The 26,630-nt window shown below is 42.9% G+C and overlaps 1 protein-coding gene across 1 annotated transcript in view; it reads left to right on the top strand.

Moving 5' to 3' along the window:
- Positions 1–26,630, top strand: part of CTNND2 (catenin delta 2) — a 1,052,580-nt gene that overhangs the window by 979,469 nt on the left and 46,481 nt on the right. The window contains exon 18 of the mRNA XM_061129708.1: positions 20,914–21,124. Coding sequence (XP_060985691.1) covers positions 20,914–21,124 — 211 coding nt within the window. The remainder of the gene's footprint in view (positions 1–20,913; positions 21,125–26,630) is intronic.

A 26,630-nucleotide genomic window follows, 5' to 3' on the forward strand; every position in this document is an offset into this window, starting at 1 on the left:
TTTTGGGATGCCTCACTGGCATTTGCGTTGGTTGGGATTGAACAGGTTGTGCTTTATTCGTGGCTCCTGTTTAGATGCAGGGCTTGGGTGGTGCGTTGCTCAGCGCAGTGTTTGTGGAATGCCTGCCTCCATCCAGGCCAGTCCCAGGTACCAGGAGCTCAGGCGATAAGGTCCTCAAGGAGGTTACTGAGGTGAACAGACCCTTGCGTTCTGCGAGAGATAAGCTTGGATTGGAGGGGGCAGGGGAGCTGAAGCATCTTTGGGAGAAGCGGATATAGGAGCAACTTCCTAAATGATGTGACCCCCGAGCTGAGCCTGGACAAGTCAGAGGTAACCAGACACAGGGACAAACCACGGAGGAACCGCAGCAGGAGCAACAGGAGTTACGCCCCCGAGACTCAACTCCTGTGCAAGTAGTCACAGAATTACAACAGAGTCACCTGGAGGGAGGAGAGAGATCCCAAGACCCATGGGCATTCTGACGGCCAGTCCCAGATGAGTGTGTGTTTCATCTGGTAAGGGAGGGGGTGCCATGGATGTGGTCAGAGGCAGAGTACCACATACTGCCACATGCTCCCAGTTAATTCTAAGAGAAAGAAGTGAAGTCGCTCGGTCATGTCTGACTCTTTGTGACCCCACGAACTGTAACCTGCCAGGCTCCTCCATCCATGGGATTTTCCAGGCAAGAATACTGGCATAGGTTGCTATTTCCTTCTCCAGGGGATCTTCCCAACCCAGGGATCGATCCTGGGTCTCCCACACTGCAGGCAGACTCTTTACTGTCTGAGCCACTATTTGCGACCCCATGGTCTATACAGTCCATGGAATTCTCCAGGCCAGAATACTAGAGTGGGTAGCCTTTCTCTTCTCCAGGGGATCTTCCCAACCCAGGGATCGAACCAGGTCTCCCGCATTGCAGGCAGATTCTTTGCCAGCTGAACCACAAGGGAAGCCCAACAATATTGGAGTGGGTAGCCTATCCCTTCTCCAGTGGATCTATCCAACCCAGGAATCAAACCGGAATCTCCTGCATTGCAGGCAGATTCTTTACCAACTGAGCTATCAGAGAAGCCCCCCAGTTAATTCTACTGGGATGAAAATCAGACGGATTTGCATTTATTGAGGCATATTCAGACCTCTTTCACAGGATCGAGCAATCAGATAGATTTGATTTTCTTGTTTTTATCACCCTCCCAATGAACACAGTCACAGTACTGACAAATGCTTCCCGTCCTTGTAACTCTACACGCCTTCCATCCCTCCCTTGGGTAGATGAGAAACCCCTTGGTTGTTGGTGGCCTGGCTGTAAACCCAGAGCCTGGCATAATGCCTTTTATATGCGGGGGTTGGCGGGGGGGGGGGGGGGGGGGGCAGACAGGAAGCACTTTTTATGTCTTGCTGTTGGTAGGAAAGCGAGTATGATGTGCCTTATTTCCTGCGTCCTTCAGAATCAGTGCCCCAGCCCCTCTGTGGGTATCACCTCCGTGGGCATCACCTCCCTGGACGGGTGGATGCGCCGTGAAGTTTCCTCTGCTTCTCTGCAGCGTTCAGACCTGTCTTTCATTTCCAAGGTAGACACCCTTTCCTATCACTCACTTCCCGGAGAGAACCATGGCCTTCTCCACAGAGGTATTCACCGGAATGAAATCTACTAACGCTCCTGAAATTCACAAGGGCAGAGCCTGAACTTGACTTTCTGTTCTCGGTCACGTGAGAGAGTATCCCCAGGAAGACACCTGGGCTTCCTGTTGCTGTTCAGCACGTTCTAGAGAAATCGGCCTGGAGCTCGTCTTTGCGTCCTGAGCCAGGCCTGTGTACCGCTGACTCCGGGGAGCGCAGAGCCGGTTTTCCTTCTCACAGAGCAGGACGAAGCAGAATCTGGGGGTGAGGACGGTGATGATCACAGCTGGTGTCATGACTGAACCATCATTTTTATTTAAGTAATGTTAATTTGATTTTGCTTACTTTGTCTGCAACTCTAATCTTAGGGACCTTGAAGGTGGGGAGGTCCTTCAAGATTTCTAAGTGCAGTAAAAGTGAAATTGCAGATTCCAGAGGGTCACATACAACAGAGGATATGTGAATATTTGTCAAATAAAATGAGATAGCTACCTGTTACCTGTGGTCTCTTCTTCAAAGGAGCTGCTCTAAACCTGAGCCTATATCCAAATGAATGTTGCCCAGAGCATTCATTTTCTTTGGCTTAAGAAAGTACTACTAACTGGGTGGGTCGAACCACAGATATTATTGTCTCAGGGTTCTGGAGGTGTGAAGGTTTTGGTAGGCAGGGCTGGTTCCTTCTGAGGCTGGGCTGGAGAATCAGTCTCGGGCCTCTCCCCCAGTTTCTGGTGTTTTCGGGCCCTCTTTCGAGTCCCATTGTCTTATAGGAGCATCACCTTGATCTCTGCCTTCATCTTTACAGTGTTCTCCCTGTATATGGACTTCCCAGCTGGCACTAGTGGTAAAGAATCCACCTGCCAATGCAAGAGACATGAGATGTGGGTTCAATCCCTGGGTTGGGAAGATCCCCTGGAGAAGGGCATGGCAACCCACTCCAGTGTTCTTGCCTGGAGAGTCCCCATGGACAGGGGAGCCTGGTAGGCTACTGTCCATACGGTTGCACAGAGTCAGACATGACTGAATCAACTTAGCATACATGCTCCCTGTATATATGTCTGTCTCCGAGTTTCGCCCTTTTATAAGGACACCAGTCGTACTAGAGTAGGGACCTACCTTGTTCCAGTATGACCTCATCTGAAATAATGACATCGGCAATGACTTCGTTTCCAAATAAGACCCCCTTCTGGAGTAGCGGGGTCTAGGACCCCAACATACGGGTAGGGTGAGGGAGATGCACAGTAACAGCTGTGAGCAGCGGCATTCCTGTCTCCACCCCGTTTCACCCCAGGGAGCCCCATCAGCTGCTAAGTAACCGCCGCTCTGCCCTTCACCACAGGATGGGGGCCAGCTCCCATTTTAATGTTTCTGGTTAGAACCGGCAAGGATGGATGTCCTGAGTCTCCAACTAAAGAAGGAAAGAAGGAAGAGAAGACAGAAACGGGGGGAGCATATTCTTTAAGAAACATAAACGGCAAAGAGAATGGAAGGAGTGAATTCAACAGTTTATCCACAGATAGATGTTTATATCCAAGTCCCTAGAGTGGGTACATGTGACCTTATTTGGAAAAAGTCTTTGCAAATGTAATCAAGTTCAGGATCTTGAGAGGAGAGCACCCTGATCACCCAGGTGGACCCTGAGACCAGTGATATGTGTCCTCAAAGCGACAGGTTTGGATTGGACACGGAATCTCAGAAGAGGTGGCCCTGTGTGGTTGGAGGCGGAGCCTGGAGCCGCGAGCAGGCGCGTCAGTAAATTCCAGGATCCCCCAGAAGGTGGCGCTGCTGACACCTTGATTTGGGACTTCAGGCCTCGAGAAGTGTGAGAAAATGAATTCCTGATGGAAATAGATCTCTTAACACCCGGAATATCATCCACGGTGGCTGAGGGGACACCCTTGTGAAGTCCCAACATCCTCTTTGCTCTGGTCTAACTTCCTGGAGGAAGAGCAGAACCACCAGATGGTTCTATGTTCTTTCCCAAGTCATTCCCTGACCAGGGCTATTTATTCCAGTCCCCGCCCACCTCTCAGCGCCCTGCATTTGACCTTTGCAATTAGTCACCATAAGACCTCCAGGCAGCTAAGGGAACTGTGCTAGCCCAAAGGAGGACCACTGAATCTTCAAGCCTTCAAACAAGCTAACGGCCCATACCTGCTAACAAGCACACTCCAAGTCTCTGATGATATTTTGAAAATAAGCTAGCAGAGACTGTTCATACTGGATAATAGGATGTTCGGAGAATAACTTTTCTGTCATATGAAGACTCCTCATTGTTTCTTGGTTAATTTTTATTGGAATATAGTTGCTTTACACTGTTGGCGTTAGTTTTTACTGGACAGCAAAGTGAATCAGCTATACATATACATTTGTTGTTGTTGTGTAGTCACTAAGTCATGTCCGACTCTTTGGGACCCCATGGACTGTAGCCCACAAGGCTCCTCTGTCCATGGGATTTCCCCAGCAAGAATACTAGAGTGGGTTGCCATTTCCTTCTCCAGGGGATCTTCCCGACCCAGGGATCAAACTTGAGACTTTTACCCTCATCTCCTGCTTTGGCAGGGAGATTCTTTACCACTGAACCACCAGGGAAGCCCATATATGTACGCACAACCCCTCTTTAAGGATTTCCTTCACATTTCAGTTCAGTCGCTCAGTCGTGTCTGACTCTGCGACTCCCTGGACTGCAGCACGCCAGGCTTCCCTGTCCATCACCAACTCCTGGAGTTTACTCAAACTCATGTCCATCGAGTCGGTGATGCCATCCACCCATCTCATCCTCTGTCGCCCCCTTCTCCTCCAGCCCCCAGTCCCTCCCAGCATCAGGGTCTTTTCAAATAAGTCCATTCTGCACATCTGGTGGCCAAAGTATTGGAGTTTCAACTTCAACATCAGTCCTTCCAATGAAGATTCAGGATTGATTTCCTTTAGGATGGACTGGTTGGGTCTCCTTGCTGTCCAAGGGACTCTCAAGAGTCTTCTCCAACACCACAGTTCAAAAGCATCAATTCTTCGGCACTCGGCTCTCTTTATAGTCCAACTCTCACATCCATACATGACCACTGGAAGAACCATAGCCTTGACTAGATAGACCCTTGTTGGCAAAATAATGTCTCTGCTTTTTAATAGGCTGTCTAGGTTGGTCATAACTTTCCTTCCAAGGAGTAAGTGTCTTTTAATTTCATGACTGCAATCACCATCTGCAGTGATTTTGGAGCCCAGAAAAATAAAGTCAGCCACTGTTTCCCCATCTTTGCCATGAAGTAATGGGACCGGATGCCATGATCTTGGTTTTCTGAATGTTGAGCTTTAAGCCAACTCTTTCACTCTCCTCTTTCACTTTCATCAAGAGGCTTTTTAGTTCTTCTTTGCTTTCTGCCATAAAGGTGGTGTCATCTGCATATCTGAGGTTATTGATATTTCTCCCAGCAATCTTGATTCCAGCTTGTGCTTCATCCAGCCCAGCATTTCTCATGATGTACTCTGCATATAAGTTAAATAAGCAGGGTGACAATATACAGCCTTGATACTACTTTTCCTATTTGGAACCAGACTGTTGTTCCATGTCCAGTTCTAACTGTTGCTTCCTGACCTGCATACAGATTTCTCAGGGGCAGGTCAGGTGGTCTGGTATTCCCATCTCTTTCAGAATTTCCCACAGTTTATTGTGATCCACACAGTCAAAGGCTTTGGCATAGTCAGTAAAGCAGACATAGATGTTTTTCTGGAACTCTCTTGCTTTTTCGATGATCCAGCGGATGTTGGCAATTTGATCTCTGGTTCCTTCCCATTTAGACCACCACAGAGCACTGAGCAGGGTTCCTAAACTATAAATAGCTTCTCATTAGTTATCCATTTTATACAAAATATTTTATATGTCAATCCCAATCTCCCAGTTCATTCTACCCCCTTCTGCTCCTGGTTCCCTACGTTTGTTCTCTACATCTGTGTTTCTATTTCTGTTTTGCAAATAAGATCATCTGTACCATTTTTCAAGATTCCATACATATGCATTAACACATGATATTGTTTTTCTCTTTCTGACTCACTTCACTCTGAATGACAGTCTCTAGGTCCATCCATGTCTCTACAGATGACCCAGTTTCATTCCTTTTTATGGCTGAGTAGTATCCCCTTGCGTATATATCTCACATCTTCTTTAGCCGTTCCTCTTGATGGAACTTCTAAGTGTTTTGAAGTGATGCTTGGCTTGGATTTTCATGGATGGTTTTGGTTTGTTTCAACGGTGCTGACCACAGTCATTGCACTATAATAATTAAGCTCTTTGTAGACCAAAGTGTAGGCTCTTGAGTGATCCTTTTAGATCATGCTGAATCAGCTTTGCTAGGGCAAAGCCTGTAATGTCCATTCTAGAAGCTGACACTGTTAAGAAGTCATCCTTACTAAGCCGTCCTGTCACCAAATTTCACTGCAGCGAGAGCAGACAGCCAGGAAAATCAGATTTCTGCAGTTGAATGCACACTTCAAGTTTTCAAAAACTACAACTATTTAGATGAGAAAATCCAAACGCCAGCCACTTTGCTGGGCTTTAGGGCCACTGATCTACAGAAAGTCTGTGTCTAATATGGTCCTACCTTTTTCAGTCATCCCTGCAGTCTCGGAATTCCATTTGCCATATCTTCCTCCTTTGCTACAAGTGAAATCCCATTACAATAAAGAAACTGCCAGAGAACCGTCTAGCTTTTTTTCTTTTCCTAGATTTTTGCACCATTAAGTGTTGCTTCTAATAAATGTATCCTCAGCTCCAGTCTAATATTTAGTCATTTTCATTGAGTGGGATTACAGGAAATAAACTTTGGTCTGTATTTGGTCCTCTAGGCTCACTTTTTATTTTGCTTCTGCTTTTATATCTTTATTTTATCTTTATCTTCACATTTTTTCTGTTTTTCTATCTATCACCTTGTGGAGGGTCCATATAATTATAATAGTTGTTAATTCTTTTCTGGATAGCACAAACATACTCACCAAAGTTCTAAATTTATCAAAGTATAAATCCTTTATGTTTTAGCTGTACAGACACAACATTAGCCTACAATATAAAACACTGGAATTCTGGATACATGAATAATGCCACAATTTTATATGAAATGTCCACTGTGGTTAGTTAATAAAGAAATAGGCAATATTATATAGCCCAAGCTATTTTTACAGTTCATAGGAGGAATATTTTCACTAGCTAGGGAATTTGAAGAAATACCTAAAACACAATCAATTTTTATTAAAATAATTTATCATTACTTTTGGGTTCCAATAATGAAGCCGAAATTAAAATTGGAATTCTGTCTACTATAAAAATTTGAGACTTCCTGGGTGGTCCAGTGGTTAGGACTCTGCGCTTCCACTGGGAGGGGCACAAGTTCAATCCCCAGTCAGGGAACTAAGATCTCACATGCTGCATGGTGTGGCCAAAAATAAAAATATAAAAGAAAATATATTTCTTTATTATGAAAAAATATCAAGACATAAGGGCAGAAACTTAAAAAAAATAATCTGTGACCTAGGTATTGTGTTGTATAAATAAATACTATTAAAAATCAATCTAAAAGTGAGGACGAATGAAGAGATGATTACATTTTAATGAAAGGTATCTTTACCGTTGTTAGTAAGGACTGCCATAACTCGTCTTACACCTAGGGAAAGAGATTATCTCCTAAACATAAGGGAGACCGGGGTCTTACAAGATCTGGAACAAATTCAGGCCCCTGACATATAATTTAGGGTCCCATGATATGTGTTAGAAGGTTAGGTTGGCTGATGGTCCAGACAGCCCCAAGCTTCCTCAAGTTACCCAAGGTCTGAGGTTAATTTTAGCTGTGAAGGTGGCTCTTTCATGCCCAGGTTTTATATAGGCAAAATCAGAACTTGGGAAACCAGTCACCTAAGTCAGAAAAGAGCCACTGGTATTCAAAGCTCACATCGCTAATATAAATTAGAATTAGAATTGCCCACTGGAAACCAGTGCTTGGCTGGTCTGGTAGATACTAGGAAGAAAAGCAACTTGGAACACGAGAAGTGAATTTCAGTCTATGAGTTTCCTCTATTTGAGAACCTGCACTGGGAATTCTTCCATAAGCAGCTCATTGGTTAACGAAGAAGATGGGACTGTAGGCAGATAGCTATAAATCGTTCTTCTGCGACATTATCTCTCTGGTTTGTGAAGTCCTCTGTGAACAAAGCATGGGGGTAGGAGGGGGATGTATGAGGGCACAACAAGACAGGTGCAATTTAGGAATGAGGGATATTTAGAGTGGGATTTCCTGGGGGCTCAGTGGTAAAGAATCTGCCTGCCAGTGCAGGAGATGCAAGAGACACAGGTTCCATCCCCGGATCAGGAAGATCCCCTGGAGAAGGAAATGGCAATCTCTTCCAGTATTCTTGCCAGGAAAACCCCATGCACAGAAGAGCCTGGTCACAGAGAAGAGTCAGCCACAACTGAGTGAATAAGCGTGCATGCGTGTGTTTAGAGTGAGTCAGCCAATGCGCCCATGTATTCTCTGCTCCCATCCTTCTGCATGGTCAGAGCAGCTCTTTTATGTCTGATTTTTATCGATACCAAATCAAGTTGCTATGATATGAGGATGTCTTTGGTGGTACAGATCTGTGGGTATTCAGTGACACATATGCATAGTAACAAGAACAGAAATGTTGCCGCCCTTATTCCAGCAGGATCACCCCAAGTGAGCCCCCCACCCCCAGCACCCCAGTCCTCTCTCTGGGAAGGGAATGCATGTTATGCACCAAAAGATTTCTCTAAGCTAACTAAATCCAAGTGGTTTCATTTTGTCTAACCCCACTGGAGAAGGAAATGGCAACCCACTCCAGTGTTCTTGCCTGGAGAATCCCAGGGACGGAGGAGCCTGGTGGGCTGCCGTCTATGGGGTCGCACAGAGTCGGACACAACTGAAGCGACTTAGCAGCAGCAGCAGCAGCAGGACTGAAGAGGTGCCCTTTGCTAACACACACTGTAAATCTCTGAGTTGAGTATCAAAGGCAGCATTTCCCGTGTGTGTGCTACAGTGAAACCTTTTTTTTAGAATACAGCATCCTGTAGAACTTGTGTTCCAGGGATCAGTCACAAAACGACAAAACCAGCAGAACAAATGTGAATGAATCCCCACTGAAGTCCTGTGACTGCATCTTCTTACATTGTGTAGTCAAAGAGCTCATATAAGTTGTTTATGCATCTATCAGTAAACAAAAAGCTACTAGATGTCATCCTGTCCTTGGTTTTTTTCCATTGTTCTAAGAGTCCTTTTCCAATTAATTAATTTTTATTGCAGTATAGTTGCTTTTCTGAATTCGAGCAAACTCTGGGAGACAGTGGAAGACAGAGGAGCCTGATGTGCTGCAGACCGTGGGGTCACAATCAGACATGACGCAGTGACTGAACAACAACAGAGAGATGTTTCATGATGCTGTGTTAGCTTCTACTGCACAGCAAAATGAATCAGCTGCACATACACATTTATACCCTCCCTCTTGGATTTCCCTCTTATTTGGGACACCACAGTGCTTTAAGTAGAGTTCTCTGTGCTATACGTTATATTCTCATCATTGTCTATTTTATACATAGCATCAATCATGTATATGTCAATCCCAGTCTCCTAAATCCCCCCATCTACCCATCCCCCACCCCAACTCACCCCCCATTTTCCTTTCCAGCTTGGTTTCCATATACGGGTTCTCTATGTCTGTGTCTCTATTTCTGCTTTGCAAATAAGGTCATCTATACCATTTTTCTAAATTCCACATATATGTGTTAATATGGGATATCCGTTTTTCTCTCTGACTTACTTCATTCTATATGACAGACTCTCAGATCCATCCATGTGATCCCACTCTTAGGCATCTACCCAGAGAAAACCAATAATTCAAAAAGGCACTTGCACCCAATGTTCATTGCAGCACTATTTACAATAGCCAGGACGTGGAAGCACCTTAAATATCCATCAACACAGGAGTGGATAAAGAAGATGGGGTACATATATACAACGGAATTTTACTCAGTCAAAAAATGAACCAAACTGGGTCACTTGTCGAGTTGTGGATGGACCTAGGAGGTCATGTAGACTGTCCTTGGTTTATATTATTGTTGAAAAGATCAATTACATATATAAGCTAACTAGAGGAAGCTGCTGTGAATGTCTATAGAACAGCTGGATAAATATTATAGATTACAGGGTAGGTGTCGTACAGGTGGGTACCGATTTTACTTGCGTGAGAAACTCAGAGGAGGGAGTGAGGAGGGCTGATTGGAGAGAGGGTTTTCTGGCCAGCAGACCATGGAAAGATGCCAACACCAAGAGACAGCGCTGCAGCCGTACTCATATCCTTTAATCTCTTTGGCCTGTAGTTGTCTTCTGTGCAGATGGGAAATTGTACCTGCGTTTTCTACAGCCCTGGTGCTCAGTCGCTCAGTGGTGTCTGACTCTTTGTGGACCCATAGACTGTGGCCCGCCAGGCTCCTCTGTCCTTGGGATTTCCCAGTAAAAATACTGGAGTGGGTTGCCATTTCCTCCTCCAGGGAATCTTCCCGACCCAGGGATCGAACCCTCATCTCTTGCGTCTCCTGCATTGGCAGGCGGATTCTTTATGACTAGTGCCACTTGGGAAGTCACTTCTATAGCCCTAGGGAGATGGAAAGTAGAAACTGAAATAGATGTGACTTTCCCCGACAACATTAAACCAACTGTATGATGTAATCTGTGAGCTGTGGCCCTTTGTACCCTTTATGGACACTAACATTTATTTTGGCAGAGGGGTAGATCAGTTTGAGAAAGCAAGAGCATGGGAATGCAATGCTGTAACTCTTCACTAGGCTTCTTGTGTGAATCAATGCATTACTGTTATCCAAATCACAATCAGACCAGATCCTTTTTCCTGAAAACAAGCTTTTCTGACAGAAATACCGACCTCATCTTGTCTCAGACACACTACTCTCTGAAATTTTCATCCTGGGAGAATTACTGGGTCTGTGTTAGATGGCAATCTTGACCTAAAAATAAAAAACTTCCCTAGGTTCCTCCCCTGAAGGTAGAATCATCAGTGTTTAGATTTGCACCTTTACTTCCTTTCTGCTTTCAAAATGGGGCAACAGACTGAGATAAGAACTTTTTGCTATCAGGCTCAATATTTCATCAAATGATTCACTTCCTATTGAAACATATTATACCAGCTACTTGCCTCATTTTCAGTATTTCTCAACAGTTACTTTACTTCTAGTTCAAAAAGGTGTTTCAGAAACCCCCCTGTTAATTAACTGCAATTTTTATTTTTAGAATGATTCTTATACAAATTAAACAGGCATGTCTTCGCCACCTTCTTGTCCATATTTCTGCTCATTATCTTACTTCTTGACATGTCAACAATGTGAGAATTTCTGAGCCTGATTCACTGAAATCCTTTGCATAAGATCTTAAGGTGCTGAAAAATACAATTCCTTTTGTCTTCCACACAGAGGGAATTGGTTATTCATTTGGAGGTGATAACTCTGAAAAGAACCGCACACTATATACTGCAAGCCTGTAAGATTTGCTTTACTCAACACTATTTCTGTTTAGAGGGTTGAATTTCTGCCTGAATCGTTTTCTCAAACTAACTGCTTACCACTTCGGGCATATGAAATAGAGTCTGATATGTCTTATAAGGCTGTGCTTGTTTTGTTTTGTTTTGTTTCCAAATCACACTTATTAGGAAAAAAGCCTAAGGACCTTTAGTGTTTCTTCTGGAATTTGTCTCAGCCTCTACCCACAGCAACCCCTGGTTCCTCGTTTCCAGCTAATTTCGTCTTACTGTGACTTTTCCTCTCTCTCTCTCCCTCTCTCTCTCTCTATTTGGATAGATTGTTAATCAACTGAAGCAATTAGCAGATACATAAAAGAAGGTTCATTTTTTAAAAATCAGTGCATTTCATTAAATAGTTTTTTCTATTTAATGGAGCAAAAGGGCAGATGTAGAGATGAACAGATCCCATTCTGGGAAAAGGGGGACTGGTGTGATTAAACCGAGGGTTAGTATTGCCACAACGACTGTCCAGTCTGAGAAAGGAAAGTACGCAGACGAAAGCATCAAGAGAAAGGGATGTTTACTGTTAATAACAAATGGTTGCAGGGGATCCAGGCTTAAGAAAAATCAGCCTTCCATGTTTAAAATTAAAAAGCACAAATTTACCACGGTTTGTAAGGTCACGTTTAATCCTTTCATGGTGGACAGACCGCAGTTTTTTCACAAGATAATCAGACCCTGTGTCACATACCAATGTTGCAAACATCAGAGATGAAGTTGATTCCAGAAAATTATTAAAGATTAATTAATTGAGACTAGAAGGATGAGCCTGTTTCTTTTCCTTTTTCCTTTTTGGATTTGTTTCCCTGCACTGGGGTCTTGTTGTGCTGTTTCCCTGGCTCTGAATTTTGATGAGCACATGATGTAGACATTCATGATGGAATCAGAATAAGGTACCAGTTTTCCTTCTCAGTCCTTCCTGCTGTTGAAGTTCTGCCCCTAAGACACAGATTTAACCACTGATGTTTGTGGTTGAGCAGTTTCCTCAGTTGTGACCATTAATTTGATGGTTGACCAGTTGTACAGACATAGGTGTATCAAGTAATATAGATTCATTCACAAAGACCTCTGTTCATAATTATCAAAACTAGACCTCAATTCAGTTCATTTCACTCAGTCATGTCCGACTCTTTGCGACCCCGTGGACTGCAGCACACCAGGCCTCCCTGTCCATCACCAACTCCTGGAGTTTACTCAAACTCATGTCCATTGAGTTGGTGATGCCATCCAACCATCTCATGACCTATGTGATGATAAATCTTAAGTTAACTTTTGTTTGTCAATCTGAGGTCTGTAATCTTGTTTCCTTTATGTATCAGACATCTTTTCTTTCCTTTCTCTGTGTCTACTGGGGTCTGTGACCCAGGACTGGCCAAGGCACTTCCACCAGTCTCCACCTCCATCACCTGTAACTCAGGGATTAGTCCATGTCCGTGAGCTCCAAGTGTCCAGTGCTCCTAGCTTGTGTTGACTGTAGGGCTAGGATACCTTAGGCCATGCAACACAAGCAAAGCCACTGTCCCAGGAAGATACTGTAGACATCAATCCCGTATATTAAATCTGCTTGTTTTTAAGGACTTGTCATGCCTAATTAAGTTGTATTTGCCTTTATACATGACACCTGTGGTATGGTCATGGATACAGATTTGATTTTTTTCAGTTATGTTCTAGTAGAAAGGAGAACAGATTCTAGTTCAGTCTATAAAAACTTGTGGTCAAAGAAGATAAACAGATTAGACCTGGGGCATTTTTTATACTATTTAACTATTATTTTCAGTGGTACAGACAGGACCACTCAACATATATTGTCATACTAAAAGGATTATTTTTATTACCTTTTCCTGATAGCTTATTTTACATTAAAATTTTTAAGAGATTTTTTCCCTGAATTTTGAAGAATTAATTAGAATGAGATTCCATTAAAAGAGAATTTCACCTAGTTTTTTATAAGCTTAACCTGTTATATCAAGCAGAAAAGACCAAGGAGCCAGAAAGAAGAAGAAATTTATAAAAATCCTAGTTCAAAATGGGACATTAACCACAACTAAATTTGTTTCATTTAGTTTGGGTAATTAGTCCTTGTTCTCTTGATCCTGGGTTAGTTTGAAGTCCAAATTCTCAAAGTGAATGAGTTCTGGAACTCTGATTCTATCCCTTGGTAGTCTGAAAGATGTTCATTTGTTGTGAGTCTATCAGCTTTATGGGAGTGTGTGTAACCAAGAGCCTGTTTTCCATTGTATCAAGTGTTAATGGTACCCATTAGAGTTCTTTGATCAGGCTCCTTTGATGTTCCTTCTGAGAGACCCAGTTACTGATCTGTGGCCCTGGCAGGGTCTTTAGGAGAGCCTGAGAGAAAATCGGAAACCACTTGCTGATGATAAAGCTGAGTTGCTCTGATTATTTTCTCATCACAACCCACAACATCAAACTCGAGACAAGTTTAGTGTCATAAGAAGTTGGTCAGCCCCTGAGCTTGGTGAGTCTCCATCATCTCATGTAGATACAACATTGCTGTTGCTCAGTTGCTAAGTCATGTCCAACTCTTTGCAGTTCCGTGGACTGCAGCACGCCAGGCTCCTCTGTCCTTCACTGTCTCCCAAAGTTTGCTCAGATTCCCGTCTCTTGGGTTGGTGACGCTATCTAACCATTTCATTCTCTGCCACCCACTTCTCGTTTTGCCTTCCATCTTTCCCAGCATCAGGGTCAGATACAACATTAATGAAATAGAAATATAATATCAGTTCAGTTCAGTTGCTCGGTTGTATCCAACTCTTTGCAACCCCATGGACTGCAGCACACCAGACTTCCCTGTCCATCACCAACTCCCAGAGCTTGCTCAAACTCATGTCCATCAAGTTGGTGATGCCATCCAACCATCTCATCCTCTGTCGTTCCCTTCTCCTCATGCCTTCAATCTTTCCCAGCATCAGGGTCTTTTCCAATGAGTTAGGTTTTCATATCAGGTGGCCAAAGTATTGGAGTTTCAGCTATAGATATGTTTTTTCCTTGTGATGAGAACTTTTAGGAAAGAGAATCATTTTAATCCATTTTTTGGTTATTAGAAGACTGAGCTTTTTATTCTTCTGTCAATTTCTTCTTCATGACTTTCAACTATGTTTATTTGGAGAGCCATCTTTTGATGTTGATTTGTAACACATGAAAGGATAATAATAATTTTCTGTATCCATTACAAAAAAAGAAATGAAGAAGCTAGTCAGTGACTCGCTTTAGAGCAAGTATATATTACAGACAGTGAGAGTATTGAAAATTCTCCAAGATCTTTTCATTTATCCCATGAAAAGTGTTAGGATTCCCACCAACTGAAAAGGCTCTTTTAAACCTAGAAAAACAGAATATTACTTTTAAAACCTCATTGACCATGATCATGCCATTCTTTAACACGAAAAGGAGCATGCCTCTAACCAAACTGAAAGGGTCATAACTGCTGAAACATTTTTATAAGACATGTCATCTTTGAGGAGGTTGATTTTCTCTTTTTTTTATTTGCCAGGTCTTTTTCTTTTTTTAACTGAAGGCTTGATAAATAGGACAGCTCTTACAATAGTAGTAAACCAAATAAAAACTTACAGAATGCCAAGCGTACCTAATTATTTCTAGCATCCCCTGTCTCATAAGATGATGAAGAAAGCTCTTTGATGTTACCCAGCGGCACTCTCGGAAATGCCAGAGATGGTTTAGATATAAAAGACTTTTTTAAAAAGTTTTATTAGTTTGACTATGGGGTGCAGATTTGGGGAAGGCAATTTCAAAGAGACCCAAGATATAAGTTCTTAGTGCCTAAAGACAGAAAATAACTGCAGCTTGGTTCAGAACTTTTCCTGTATAAACAAGTATGCAGACTTTTTCAATAACCCAACTATGCCATCTTGAATGCCTCATCTCTTTGGTCTGAAAAACCATATAAGCCAGATTTAAGATATGGATGTTTTACATGTGCTTTCTCCCTTTTCATAATAAACTGTTTATATTAGATGTCTTTAAAGTGGCAGATTTTTAGGAAACATTAAGCTCCAAACAAGAAAAACTCCTTTCCAAGAAAGGAAGGAGAAAAAGGAGCTAGCTGTGTGCATTTCAGACAGAGCTGTGACCACCCACAGAGTATTGTCCTCTGATCCTCGGTCAGGACTCATAACTTTCCTTTGGCACAGGAGAGAAAGGCTCTTCACAGTCACCTGTTGACGCACAGTCACAGGGAAATGCGTGACTTGGGTTCACATCTTCCGCCCCTGAGCAATGTTATTCAGAGCAGAGAGAAGATTCTGGGAGATGGGGGGTAGGAACACCCAGGATTCTGTACCCCCACACAGACAGCAATCTCACCGGCGGCATCTGTCCAGTGTAACTATTTTGGAACTCTGGAGTCTGATGAAGGCTTGCAACTGTCAGAGGAAGGCTTGGATGGTAGATTATGGTTAATTTTGGTCATTGTCAGCTCTTAGCAGAGTAGCAGCTACCCTTTTCTTATCTCCAGCCCTCGGCAGGAAGCTATACATGTGTTCACGGAGCAGCTTGTGTGTGGCTGGTGGGAAGTAGGGTGGGCAGCAAAGACTCTGTCCCCCAGATACTGGGGAATCTGTGTTCAGATTGCTGTTACTGATCATGGAGTCGCAGGCACAGAGGCAGCTGTTGTGCAACCCCCAACAGTTGAAAATCCCTCACCCTCCAGGTGAAGTGACTTCCAGGGACTTGAAGAGTTGGTGCCCTTCCCTCCCTCTTCGTTGCTGTCTTTTCCCCCTTTTGGGAGTCAGGTACTAAGACATTCCAAAGCAAATGCTGGTGTGGAGGAAAGTAGAAAGTCACCACGCATGGCCAGAGAAAGGCACAGGTTCAGAAAAGACCTGAGACCTGAAGTTGACACCTCAACACACAGACATCCTACAATACAAAAACAAAAGCCAGCAAACCTCAGGAAGGGGAAGAATCTGATTTCCAGGGTTGCTACATTGTTGAATTGCAATGTCCAGTTTTGAACAACAACAAAGCACAGTGGATACAAAAAAATCCAGAAGTAAAGTCCATTTCAAGGGGAAAAAAAATGAACCAACAGATACTTCCCTGAGAAAGACCAAATGACAGAATTGCTAGACAAAGGCTTTAAAATATTGCATAATTATAGCAGCTTAGTATTATTGTAAAGCCAGTTCGTAACTCCACTTTTTGTTTTTTACATGATTCAAGAGAATAATGCATTTTTAAAACCTATTAGTCTAAAAGCTAGTATTCTTGTACCTTTGGCTTAAAACTCCATGTTTTCTTTTCTCTATACTTCATGAAAGTGATGCATTGAGAAAACAATCATCATTTTATATTTTTGGACACATGTAAAGATGTACTTTTGTGACATCCATAACTGAAAGGGTTGGGGTGGAGCTATAAACAAGCAGAGTTTTTGTACATTATTGAAGTTAAGTTAGTGTAAATTTAAATTAGACTGTTACAATTTTAGGATATTAAATGTAGTCCACATGGTAACCACAAAGAAAATAGTTACAAAATATACACCAAAGGAAATGAGAAAGGGCTTAAAGCATTTCACTGCCAAAAAAAAAAAAAAAAAATCAAAGACTGAAGAGCATAATTTGGGAAATGAGGGAGCAGAAAACCTAGAAGGCATGTAGGAAAAAAATAGAAAAACAATACACGTTAAGTCCCCGCCTCCTTACAATAATTATTTTAAATACAAAAGGGTTAAACTCTCCAATCCAAAGACAGAGATTGGCAGAATGGAAAGCAAAAAAAAAGCTGTGATCCAACCATGTGCTCTCTACAAGAGACTCACTTTACATCCAAAGACGTATATAGACTGAAAGAGAAAGGATATTTTTACACCTCTGCTCATAGTAGCATCATTCACAATGACAGAAATAAAGAAGCGAGCCAAGTGTCCATGAGTAGATGAATGGATAAACAGAACATGGTATATGCTTACAATGGGAAAACATCCAGACTTCTTGAAAGGGTAATTCTGGTATCTTCTACTATACAAATGGAAAACATTATGCTGAGCAAAATAAAGACACACGGTACGATTCCACTTATATAAGATACTTAAAGAGTTGTCAACTCAACAGACATGAGTTTGAACAAATTCCAGGAGGTGAAGGAAGGGTAGCCTGGCGCCGTGCAGTCCACGGGGTCAGAAGGACATGACTTAGCAACTCAACAACAGCAAAAAGAGTTGTCAGAATCATAGAGATAGAAAGTAGAATGTTGGTTGTTAGTGGATGGAGGGATGGGGAGTTATTGTTTAAAGGTTAAATAGAGTTTAATAGAATTTTAGTTTTACAAGATGAAGAGCTCTGGAGATATACGGTGGTGATGTTTGCAAAACAGTGTGAATTTACTCAGAATCACTGAACTGTACATGTAAAAATGGAAAAGATTGTAAATTTTATTATGTGTATTTTACCACCATAAAAAATGGAAGACAAATACTAATTTAGAACAACTCAGCAAAAACTCACAGGTCAGTTTTAGTGGTGCTAGAAAGAGGGATGTCAAAGAGATACTAAAACCTCATAGACAAAAGAGTTGTCATGTTCCTGAACTAGGGCTGTTCTCAGCTGACCTTTATCTTAAAACATTTTTCCTCTAATGTTGGGCTTCCGAGGTGGCGTTAGTGGTAAAGAAGCCACCTGCCAATACAGGTAGATGTAAGAGACACAGGTTTGATCCCTGGGTTGGGAAGATCCCTTGGAGGAGGGCAAGGCAACCCACTCCAGTATTCTTGCCTGGAGAATCCCACGGACAGAGGAGCCTGGTGGGCTGCAGTCCATGGGGTTGCACAGAGTTGGACCTGACTGAAGCAGATTAGCACAAGCACACCTCTAATGCTGGTATGAGAGATTTGAGTTACCATGGTCACAAAGATCAGCTGTAATAGAGGACTCTATCAGTGATCCAGAGTGATGGACCGTTTAGGAAGGTATGGAGGAGCAAGGTGGTTAGACCATAAAGCCACTCACTACTCAACACTGCAACATTGCCGCCACCCACGGGGAGACCATCGGGGTGGTGCACAAATCAATACCAGATATAGACTTAGTTCTGAAATATAGACAGTTAAAAATGAGTAATAAGAAATAGGCACAGTCGGCGAGAACAAAGCTCTGTTAGCCCATCGTGAAGTTCTCAAGGAGCTCCCTTCTGGGGCAGCACACTTTGTCAGCTCTCCTGAGTCCATCCACACACCTCAATGTACCCAACAACTCTAAACAGAAGCCCCCAAAAAGAAACAGAAAGAGAAACTAGTTTTTACTCGTAATTTACAAACACAGGTGCCCATACACACCTGTGTGGGGAGGAAGGGAAGCAAAGTTACAAGGTTGCAGTTAGTATCTCACTAATAGAGACAGTAGCTTGTGTGTGTTTTTTACATAATTGCAATATGTCCAACAGTAATCTCATATCAGTATTGCAAAAGTCAGAGATTAAGTTATTTTCATGAGAAGCTAACTTCGAAAAACTGACCCAAGGATTCATTTCTGTTGAGAATTTGAGCAAGACAGAATGACCTTTATGTTGGGGAGAGTAGCAGTTTCTGCCACTTGAACATTATGGGGACCTTGCTTCTCATTCAGAGCTCACAGATTGGGAAACTGTATAAGATGAAACCGTACTTTCTGCCTGAAGTAATTTTTTAAATGATGATAACATAAACTAAGGGATTCCCAGGTGGCTCAGTGGTAAAGAATCTGCCTGTCAATGCAGGAGATGCAGGTTCGATCCCTGGGTTGGGAAGATCCCCTGGAGGAGGAAATGGCAACCCACTCCAGTATTCCTGCCTGGAGAATTCCACGGACAGAGGAGTCTGGCGGGCTATGGTCCATGGGGTCAAAAAGAGTCGGACAGGACTGAACATGCATACACACTATATAAACTTAAAAAAAAAAAAATGCTCTAGTCAAATCCTCTTCCTCTCCTTGGTTTTGCTTCCAACCTTGACGATGTCCAAGGTCACAAAACCAGTCTTCCATATTCATTCAAGAGTGGGTATGCCCCTGTATGCACAAGAACTGAGAGTTTGTTGTCTCCTCTCTCCGTCACTTCCATGATAAAGGAAGAGAACCCGCCCATCTTCACACTTTTGTGAATCACGTTTGTCTGACAGTGAATTGTGGGGGTTAATGATAAAGTCACCAGCCTGCTGAGCTCAACAGAATTAAACTCGCAGCCAGAGATGAGTGCAATTTAATGATAAACAGATAAAGCAGGAGGCTCAGAGGAGTGTCTCGTACCAAGGATCTTCTCCAGCCTGTTTTAAGTGCTGTCATTGGAAAATAAATATGCTGCGTTTGGGGGTTTTCAGGCAAAGAGTTCCTGTCAGACGCATCTTAGCTGTCATCAGTTGAATGAAGACACTTTCCTATTTCAGTAATTTAGACTTCAGCGTTTTTTTTTTTTTATGTTCACACTAAAATAAGCCACCTAAACATAGAATAAGAGCTCATACTAAAATTATGAAGTCCTATGTTTTATTTATTACTGCTGGGAATTAAGATATCATTGCCTCCTCCCATGGGGTTCCATTTTCTGCCCCCAACTTCCATGTGCCAGAGACTTAAATAGCAGAAGTCATCCTTTAGACACCTGTAAGGAGGAAGAATATTCCAAATGGGTTTTAGGAGCTACCTAAATATGTCTGATTAGGGGGCGGGAGACAAGGCAGGAATTGAACTTTGGACACTTGCCAATTCCACCCAGTTTGAAAATTTAAGAAGCGCCAACTTTGCTACAGCCACTCCTGTACTCGGTTCCAGAAGTAAATCAATAGGACAGAATTGGAACCTGCAGGTGGGATGAATTAATTGTCTTGCAGGGTTTTTGGTAATACCTAACTGGCTATGAAAACTAAAAGTACTCCATAAAGATGTCATTATAAGTGCCTCTGTACCTGGAAGGAGCATGATTGATAATGAATGATAAAGTGAATTAAGGAAACAAAGTTGTGTGTTATCTAATTTTTTCCACAGGAAGTAAAACATGTCAAATTAGTAAATGTTATATGGCAGAACCATTCAACAAAACCCCATCAGAGAGACAAACAGTTCATCCAGTTGCCCTAGTTCAGAGGAAACCTCATTTTACATCTTATTTGTAAAGTTTCCCTCCCCTGCTTTGAATGTTTCTCTTTTCTTTATAGGGACCAGAATGCAGATTTCATATATACATACATTTTTTTGCTTTGATTCTTATCTGTTAAATAATACAGTTGCCAACATAGCTCCCATCAGGGGATTTTTGAGGTTGTGTTAGAGTTACCATAGGTTTTCCTGACTTCTTTGAATAGCAAACAGGGACCCACTGATAACTAACCTCTACTGAGACCTGAGTCCGGGGTCATCGCCTTGTGTTCAAAGCTTCCCACACGTTTACTCATTTAATCTTTGCAACAACCTAGTAAGGGTAGGTTATACTGTCATTCTTGCTTCATGATTTGAAAAGCTGAGGCTCAGAGGCCTGAAATAACCTGTCCAGAGAGTCAGTCCCACATCTATCCAGTACCACAAGCCACGCATTCACCATGTTTGGCCTGTCTATGTGCCCGCGGTACCTTTGTAGAGAATCATCAGTGATGGGAACAGACAACGTTGTGTTAACCTGGCCTCTTGTCTTCTCTTTTTCACCCTAGTCCCCACCTCCTCTGTTCTGACCCCATTTCAACTCTTCCCTTCGTCTTCTTTCCCAAAGGCAAATACGCCATGCGGGACCTGGTCCACCGGCTGCCCGGCGGGAACAACAGCAGCAGCGCGGCGAGCAAGGCCATGTCGGACGACACGGTGACGGCCGTGTGCTGCACCCTCCACGAGGTGATCACCAAGAACATGGAGAACGCCAAGGCCTTACGGGACGCCGGGGGCATCGAGAAGCTGGTCGGCATCTCCAAGAGCAAAGGAGACAAGTGAGTCAGGCAGTGACTTCCCAATGCATAGAACTGGTGTTGGTGGATACAGATCTAGGGTTTCCCAGGTGGCATCGTGGCCAGTGCAGGAGACACAAGAGATGGGGGTTTGATCCCTAGGTCAGGAAGCTCCCCTGGAGAAGGAAAAGACAACCCCCTGCAGCACTGTTGCCTGGGATATCCCAGGGACAGAGGAGCCTGGCGGGCTACAGCCCATGGGGTCACAAAGAGCTGGACATGACTGAGCATGCACGCAGACATGCACAGACACAGATCTAAGTGTGCCCGACGACCCTTGGTTTTGGGTAACACTACTGAATGTCACTGGGAAGCATTGGTGTCTGATCATCAAGAGACAGTAGATGGTTTCCAGTCTTCCCACCCCACAAGGAAAGCTGGTCTTACTAATAATCTTGATTTGACAAATAACTCATGACTTGGTGACTCCTGGGTGTTGATAAGGTAGGCTTGACAATCCAGCATCCAGTCTAGTGACCTGCATATGGGCTTCCCTCATAGCTCAGTTGGTAAAGAATCTGCCTGCAGTGCAGGAGACCCCAGTTCGATTCCTGGGTCAGGAAGATCCCCTGGAGAAGGGATAGCTACCCACTCCAGTATTCTTGAGCTTCCCTTGTGGCTCAGCTGGTAAATTCGAGAGACCTGGGTTCAATCCCTGGGTTGGAAAGATCCCCTGGAGAAGGGAAAGGCTACCTATTCGAGTATCCTGGCCTAGAGAATTCTATGGACTGTATAGTTCATGGGGTTTCAAGGAGTCGGACATAACTGAGCGGCTTTCACTTTTCATATGCAAGAGACAACCTAGATTCATGAAGGTATTTTGTGGTGGTGGTTCCAGTGTAGCTCCAAACCCAAGTGTTGATGATGGATCCACGTCCTTTTGTTCTGTGCCTCTTCAGTTCTGCATAGCAAGGCTTGCAGGGAGGATGGGAGAGAAAACAGTGGCAGTCAGGAAGAGCCTAGCACTTATCTACCACCTTCCCTCTCCAGCTGTGTGTTTGGGACAAATTATGTCATTCAACAAGCCATCATGCTCATACTTGCCAATCTAAAGACCTCAGGGGGGACTGACATAAAAGACTTCCTGGAAGAAATAATAATCACGTCTTAAATACTGAGTCGGATTTTCCCAGGGATGGAAGAAGTGAGGAAGGAGGGCTTTTACGCCAGTGGATTAAAGAGAGAGAGGGCTTATGTCAAAGTAATGGCACCACCACAAATAATAATGTTCCTGGTTCGATTTAAGAACCAGTGGTATTTTACTGTATGTAACTTAAAACATATCTTCACCAGCCACAGAGTTGGTATATCCGTAAGCTGTCAATTTTACAAAAACACTCACTAACCTTAATTAAATTTCGACTTCTGGAAGTCCCTCAATGTAATCAAATAAGATTAACAGGGTAAACCTTTTGTTATCAAGGGTCTACTTCTTGACTTCATTCCCTTTACATGTAAACGTCAAATAAGTTTTCTTTTGTTATTAAAGGCTTTAAAGGATGCACTTCAAGGCTTTTGGATATTCTCTCATTTCATTTAATTTGAGATACTATCATTGTGCAATAAAAAGAAGTTTCAGGGGTTCTGTTTAAGCGCCCTGAGACCTTCAGATTGGTTCAGTCAGTACTTCAGTATTAGGATTGGAAAACTTTTCTGTATCAAATAGAGAGAAACCCCACTGGACTTGTGGAATAATTGCACAGTACAGATGGTTGACTTGAATTATACCTTATAATATTGTACTTACAGTAAAAATGCTCTTCTCCATGGGCAGGAAACCACATGGTTCTCTTGTTTATTTATTCTTTAGGACTGGGCAGAGGGGTGGTCTTTCCCTGAGGCTTTCTGTGGGCTGAGCCTTCAGGACTTATCCCGGGGCCGCCAGCTGGGTCAAGGAAAGTTACGCAGGCTTTGATTTTATTTCTTTGTTTTTGGCTGTGCTGGGCCTTTGTCGCCGCACTGGGGCTTTTCTCTAGTTGCGGCAGGCAGGGCTGCGCCCTCGTTGTGGTGCCCGGGCATCTCATTGCAGTGGCTCCTCTTGTTGTGGACCCCACGGCCCGCGGGCTTCAGGAGCTGAAGCTCCCAGGCTCTGGCGCACAGGCGCGGTATTTGTGGGGCACAGGCTTAGTTGTTCCGGGGTACGTGGGATCTTCCAAATCAGGGATCAAACCCGTGTCTCCTGTAATGAGAAGCGGATTCTTTCCCACTGAGCCGCCAGGGAAGCCTCAGTTTTCTTCTTGTTATATAGCTTCAGTGGTTGTTATTATTCAGTCACTCAGTTGTGTCTGATTCTTTGTGACCCCATGGACTGCAGCATTCCAGGCTTTCCTGTCCTTCACTTAGCTTCACATAGCTTTAGCGGACCTTGGAAATCTCTAATTGAAATGCGTACCTGTTTGGGGCATTAGAAACCTAATATGTTGATGCTTTTCTTAAGCAAACGCACATGCATACACAATAAAACCACAGTCCACTCTGATATAATTGTCTATGTTCATGAGACATTCAGAGAAGAAAGTATTGTCCCTGAATCATAAAACTGTAGAGCTTTGGGAGGTTGTTATATGAATTCCTTCCATCTGTGTGAGCATCCCTAGTGGGCCTTAAAGAGGAAAAAAAATGCTTTTATCAGCCCTATGGTCAAAGAAAATTATTTGATAAAACTAATTAAAAACTCATTTGAAGAAACTATGCGTGAAGTCGTATATATCCACATTGCCAATCCAGCAAATAATCCTGTTAGGTCTATTCCCGTCTGGATTGTTGCTAACGGGAGGTTCCTTTTACTACAAATAATCTCAAATATATGCTTCAAATTGACTGAAAATTTCTTCATGGAATAGATACTCATTTCATATCATTGTCTCTTTACCTTTCCCTCAATGTTTAGCAGTCTGGATTTATGAATTTAATAAGAAGTGTTGAATTCACTTGAGTCAAGCATTTCCCATTTAGAATTCTCCTGCTTCGTCTCATGCATTCTGTTATGTGGATTACCTCTCTTAGATAGTGACCAATTTGGGGGTCAAAGCAAGATTTTTATAACTGGCCATATCCTCATCTCTCACCTGCACTTCAGTTGGATTTTTGCTTCTCACTGCTCTTAAAATGCATCCAGAAGAAATACATTGGGTCTTAGCACTAAACTCACCATTTGTCACTCAATTCTATCATGATAGTATATCTGAGATTCCCATGGCCTTCTAGAAGTGTTTTAATAAAATAAAAATACTTTATTGAAAATAAATGTTTTGGAACTGAAGATGATTCAATAATTGAAAAAGGGAGGAATGTCAATTTGCTCTAGTTAATTCATAAAATGCTTGCAGACTTGCCCTCCTCCCAAAACTACTCGAACTTTTGTGATCACCTGAGAAAACACAGATGAACAACCATGTATAGCTATGATTCTCCCTTTTATGTATTTATAGGTTTTATTTCTAAATATGCACACACTTAAATATGCTGTGATTTTGATGAGTCAGACTGCAAGTGCCAATCAAGGTGTGTTTGAACTGTGTAACTCATCACATCTTGCCAATACACTGGAACAATTATTCTGGAATCCTGCAGCTGGAATGACTGTGCTGAAAACCCACAATGAAATCACACCAACCGAGATTCTCAGCCATCCCTAATTTGACAACTCTAGTGAAGATCAGACATTGTGTAGTTGTTAACGACTCTTATAAGAATCTTATACTTACCATTTTTGAAGTCTTGATAACTTATATTATTCTTTTCACATCATTTTAAACACACAGTATGGACATTCTGTCATATCCATCTGTTTCAAAAGTACATTTGTGTTTTTTCAGATTTTAACAGTCGTGTAGGAAATAGTGTTGAATGTGTCAACTGTATTTTGTCATAAGACAGAAAAGCCATTAACAGTCTCAACTGTTACTTGTCAGTAAGGAACTGTGTTTGTGGCTGAGGTTATAATCACTTGTCACATTAGAAGCACTCAATTGTTCAAGTCCTTCAATCAATAGTTACAGGTTTTCAAGTAGCCATTGCCTGGTCTAGTGGATGAATCAAAATTAAAGTTTAAAAAGAAAGCAGTATTTCTTTGACCTTTATCAGTTTTTATAACACTGTGGTATCCTGACATGTTAATTGAGAGGTTAAAAATTGCTGTTTATTCCACATTCTCAGTCTGCATTTCGTAACTAAGCAAGAAGTAGGAAAAAATTACAGTGTCAGAGGACATTTTGCATACTAAAATTTTCAACTGTATTATTACCACCTGAATATTAAGATATGTTCCTCTAGAGTTGCTTGACTTTTGTCAAAGATACGTATCTTGCTGCTGCTGCTGCTGCTGCTGCTAAGTCACTTCAGTTGTGTCCGTTTCTGTGCGACCCCATAGACGGCAGCCCACCAGGCTCCCCCGTCCCTGGGATTCCCCAGGCAAGAACACTGGAGTGGGTTGCCATTCCCTTCTCCAACGTATCTAGCTAACAGTGCTAAAATCCAGCAAAACATAGCATTTAATCTTTGCTCAGCATTGATTATGTAAGAATAGTATGTAAGGATCATCAGAATTGCAGAGCTTCTTCCCAAGGAGCCTACATCAACTCCCCAGCACCAGGAAGACCAGCCCCCAGCTGGGAGAGCTGCAGGGCTGTAGGAACACGGACTCTGCTCTTAAGGGGCTCACGCACGGCTCATTCCAAGACTGAGCACTGAAGCAGCAGTTTGAAAAGAGCCTGGGTCAGAGCTCTTACTGATCTTAGAGAGCGTCTCAGAGAGGCAGGAGGCAGCTGAGACTCCCTCTGGGGACAGAGATGCTAGCAGCAGCCTCTTTGGGAAGCTAGTTCTGCCTTGCGGACACTGGTGCTAGCAAGTGCCATTTTGGAGTCCTCCTAGTTTATTAGCACCAGGGGCTTACTTGCCCACCAGCCAGTCACCTCACTCCTGGCTCTCCCTAGGTTGAGAAGCTAGCTGTGCCAGGACCAGTAGCATCCATACAGGGCCTGCAGCCAACCAGACCACGGTCCAGCCTGCCTACCAGTGCACCCATAGTAGTTACTGCTCCCCCACAAAAGGAGGGCTCACATGGCCCACACCAGGCATCCCCTAGAGCATACAGCTGTGGTGACCACAGGAGAGTATGCTCCTGGGCCTCATAGGATATCTACGTAAGGCGGCTCCTCGAAGATCAGGAAATGTAACTTCAGACCTACTCGATACATAGAAATAAAAACAGAGAGTAAAGCAAAAAGAAGCAACAGAGGAATATATTCCAAATAAAGGAACAAGATAAAACCTCAGAAGGAGAACTGAGGGAAGTAGAAACAATCTACCCAATAAAGAGTTGAGGTCATAATCATAAAGATGCTCAGGAGAATGAATGCAGTAACAGGTGTAACAGAGAGTTAGAAAATATAAAGAAGAATCAAACAGAACTGAAGAGTACAATTGTTATTGTTCAATTGCTCAGTTGTTTCTGACTCTCTGTGACTCCATGGACTGCAGCACACCA

Source organism: Dama dama, chromosome 25, assembly GCF_033118175.1.
Source record: "Dama dama isolate Ldn47 chromosome 25, ASM3311817v1, whole genome shotgun sequence".
NCBI lineage: Eukaryota > Metazoa > Chordata > Mammalia > Artiodactyla > Cervidae > Dama > Dama dama.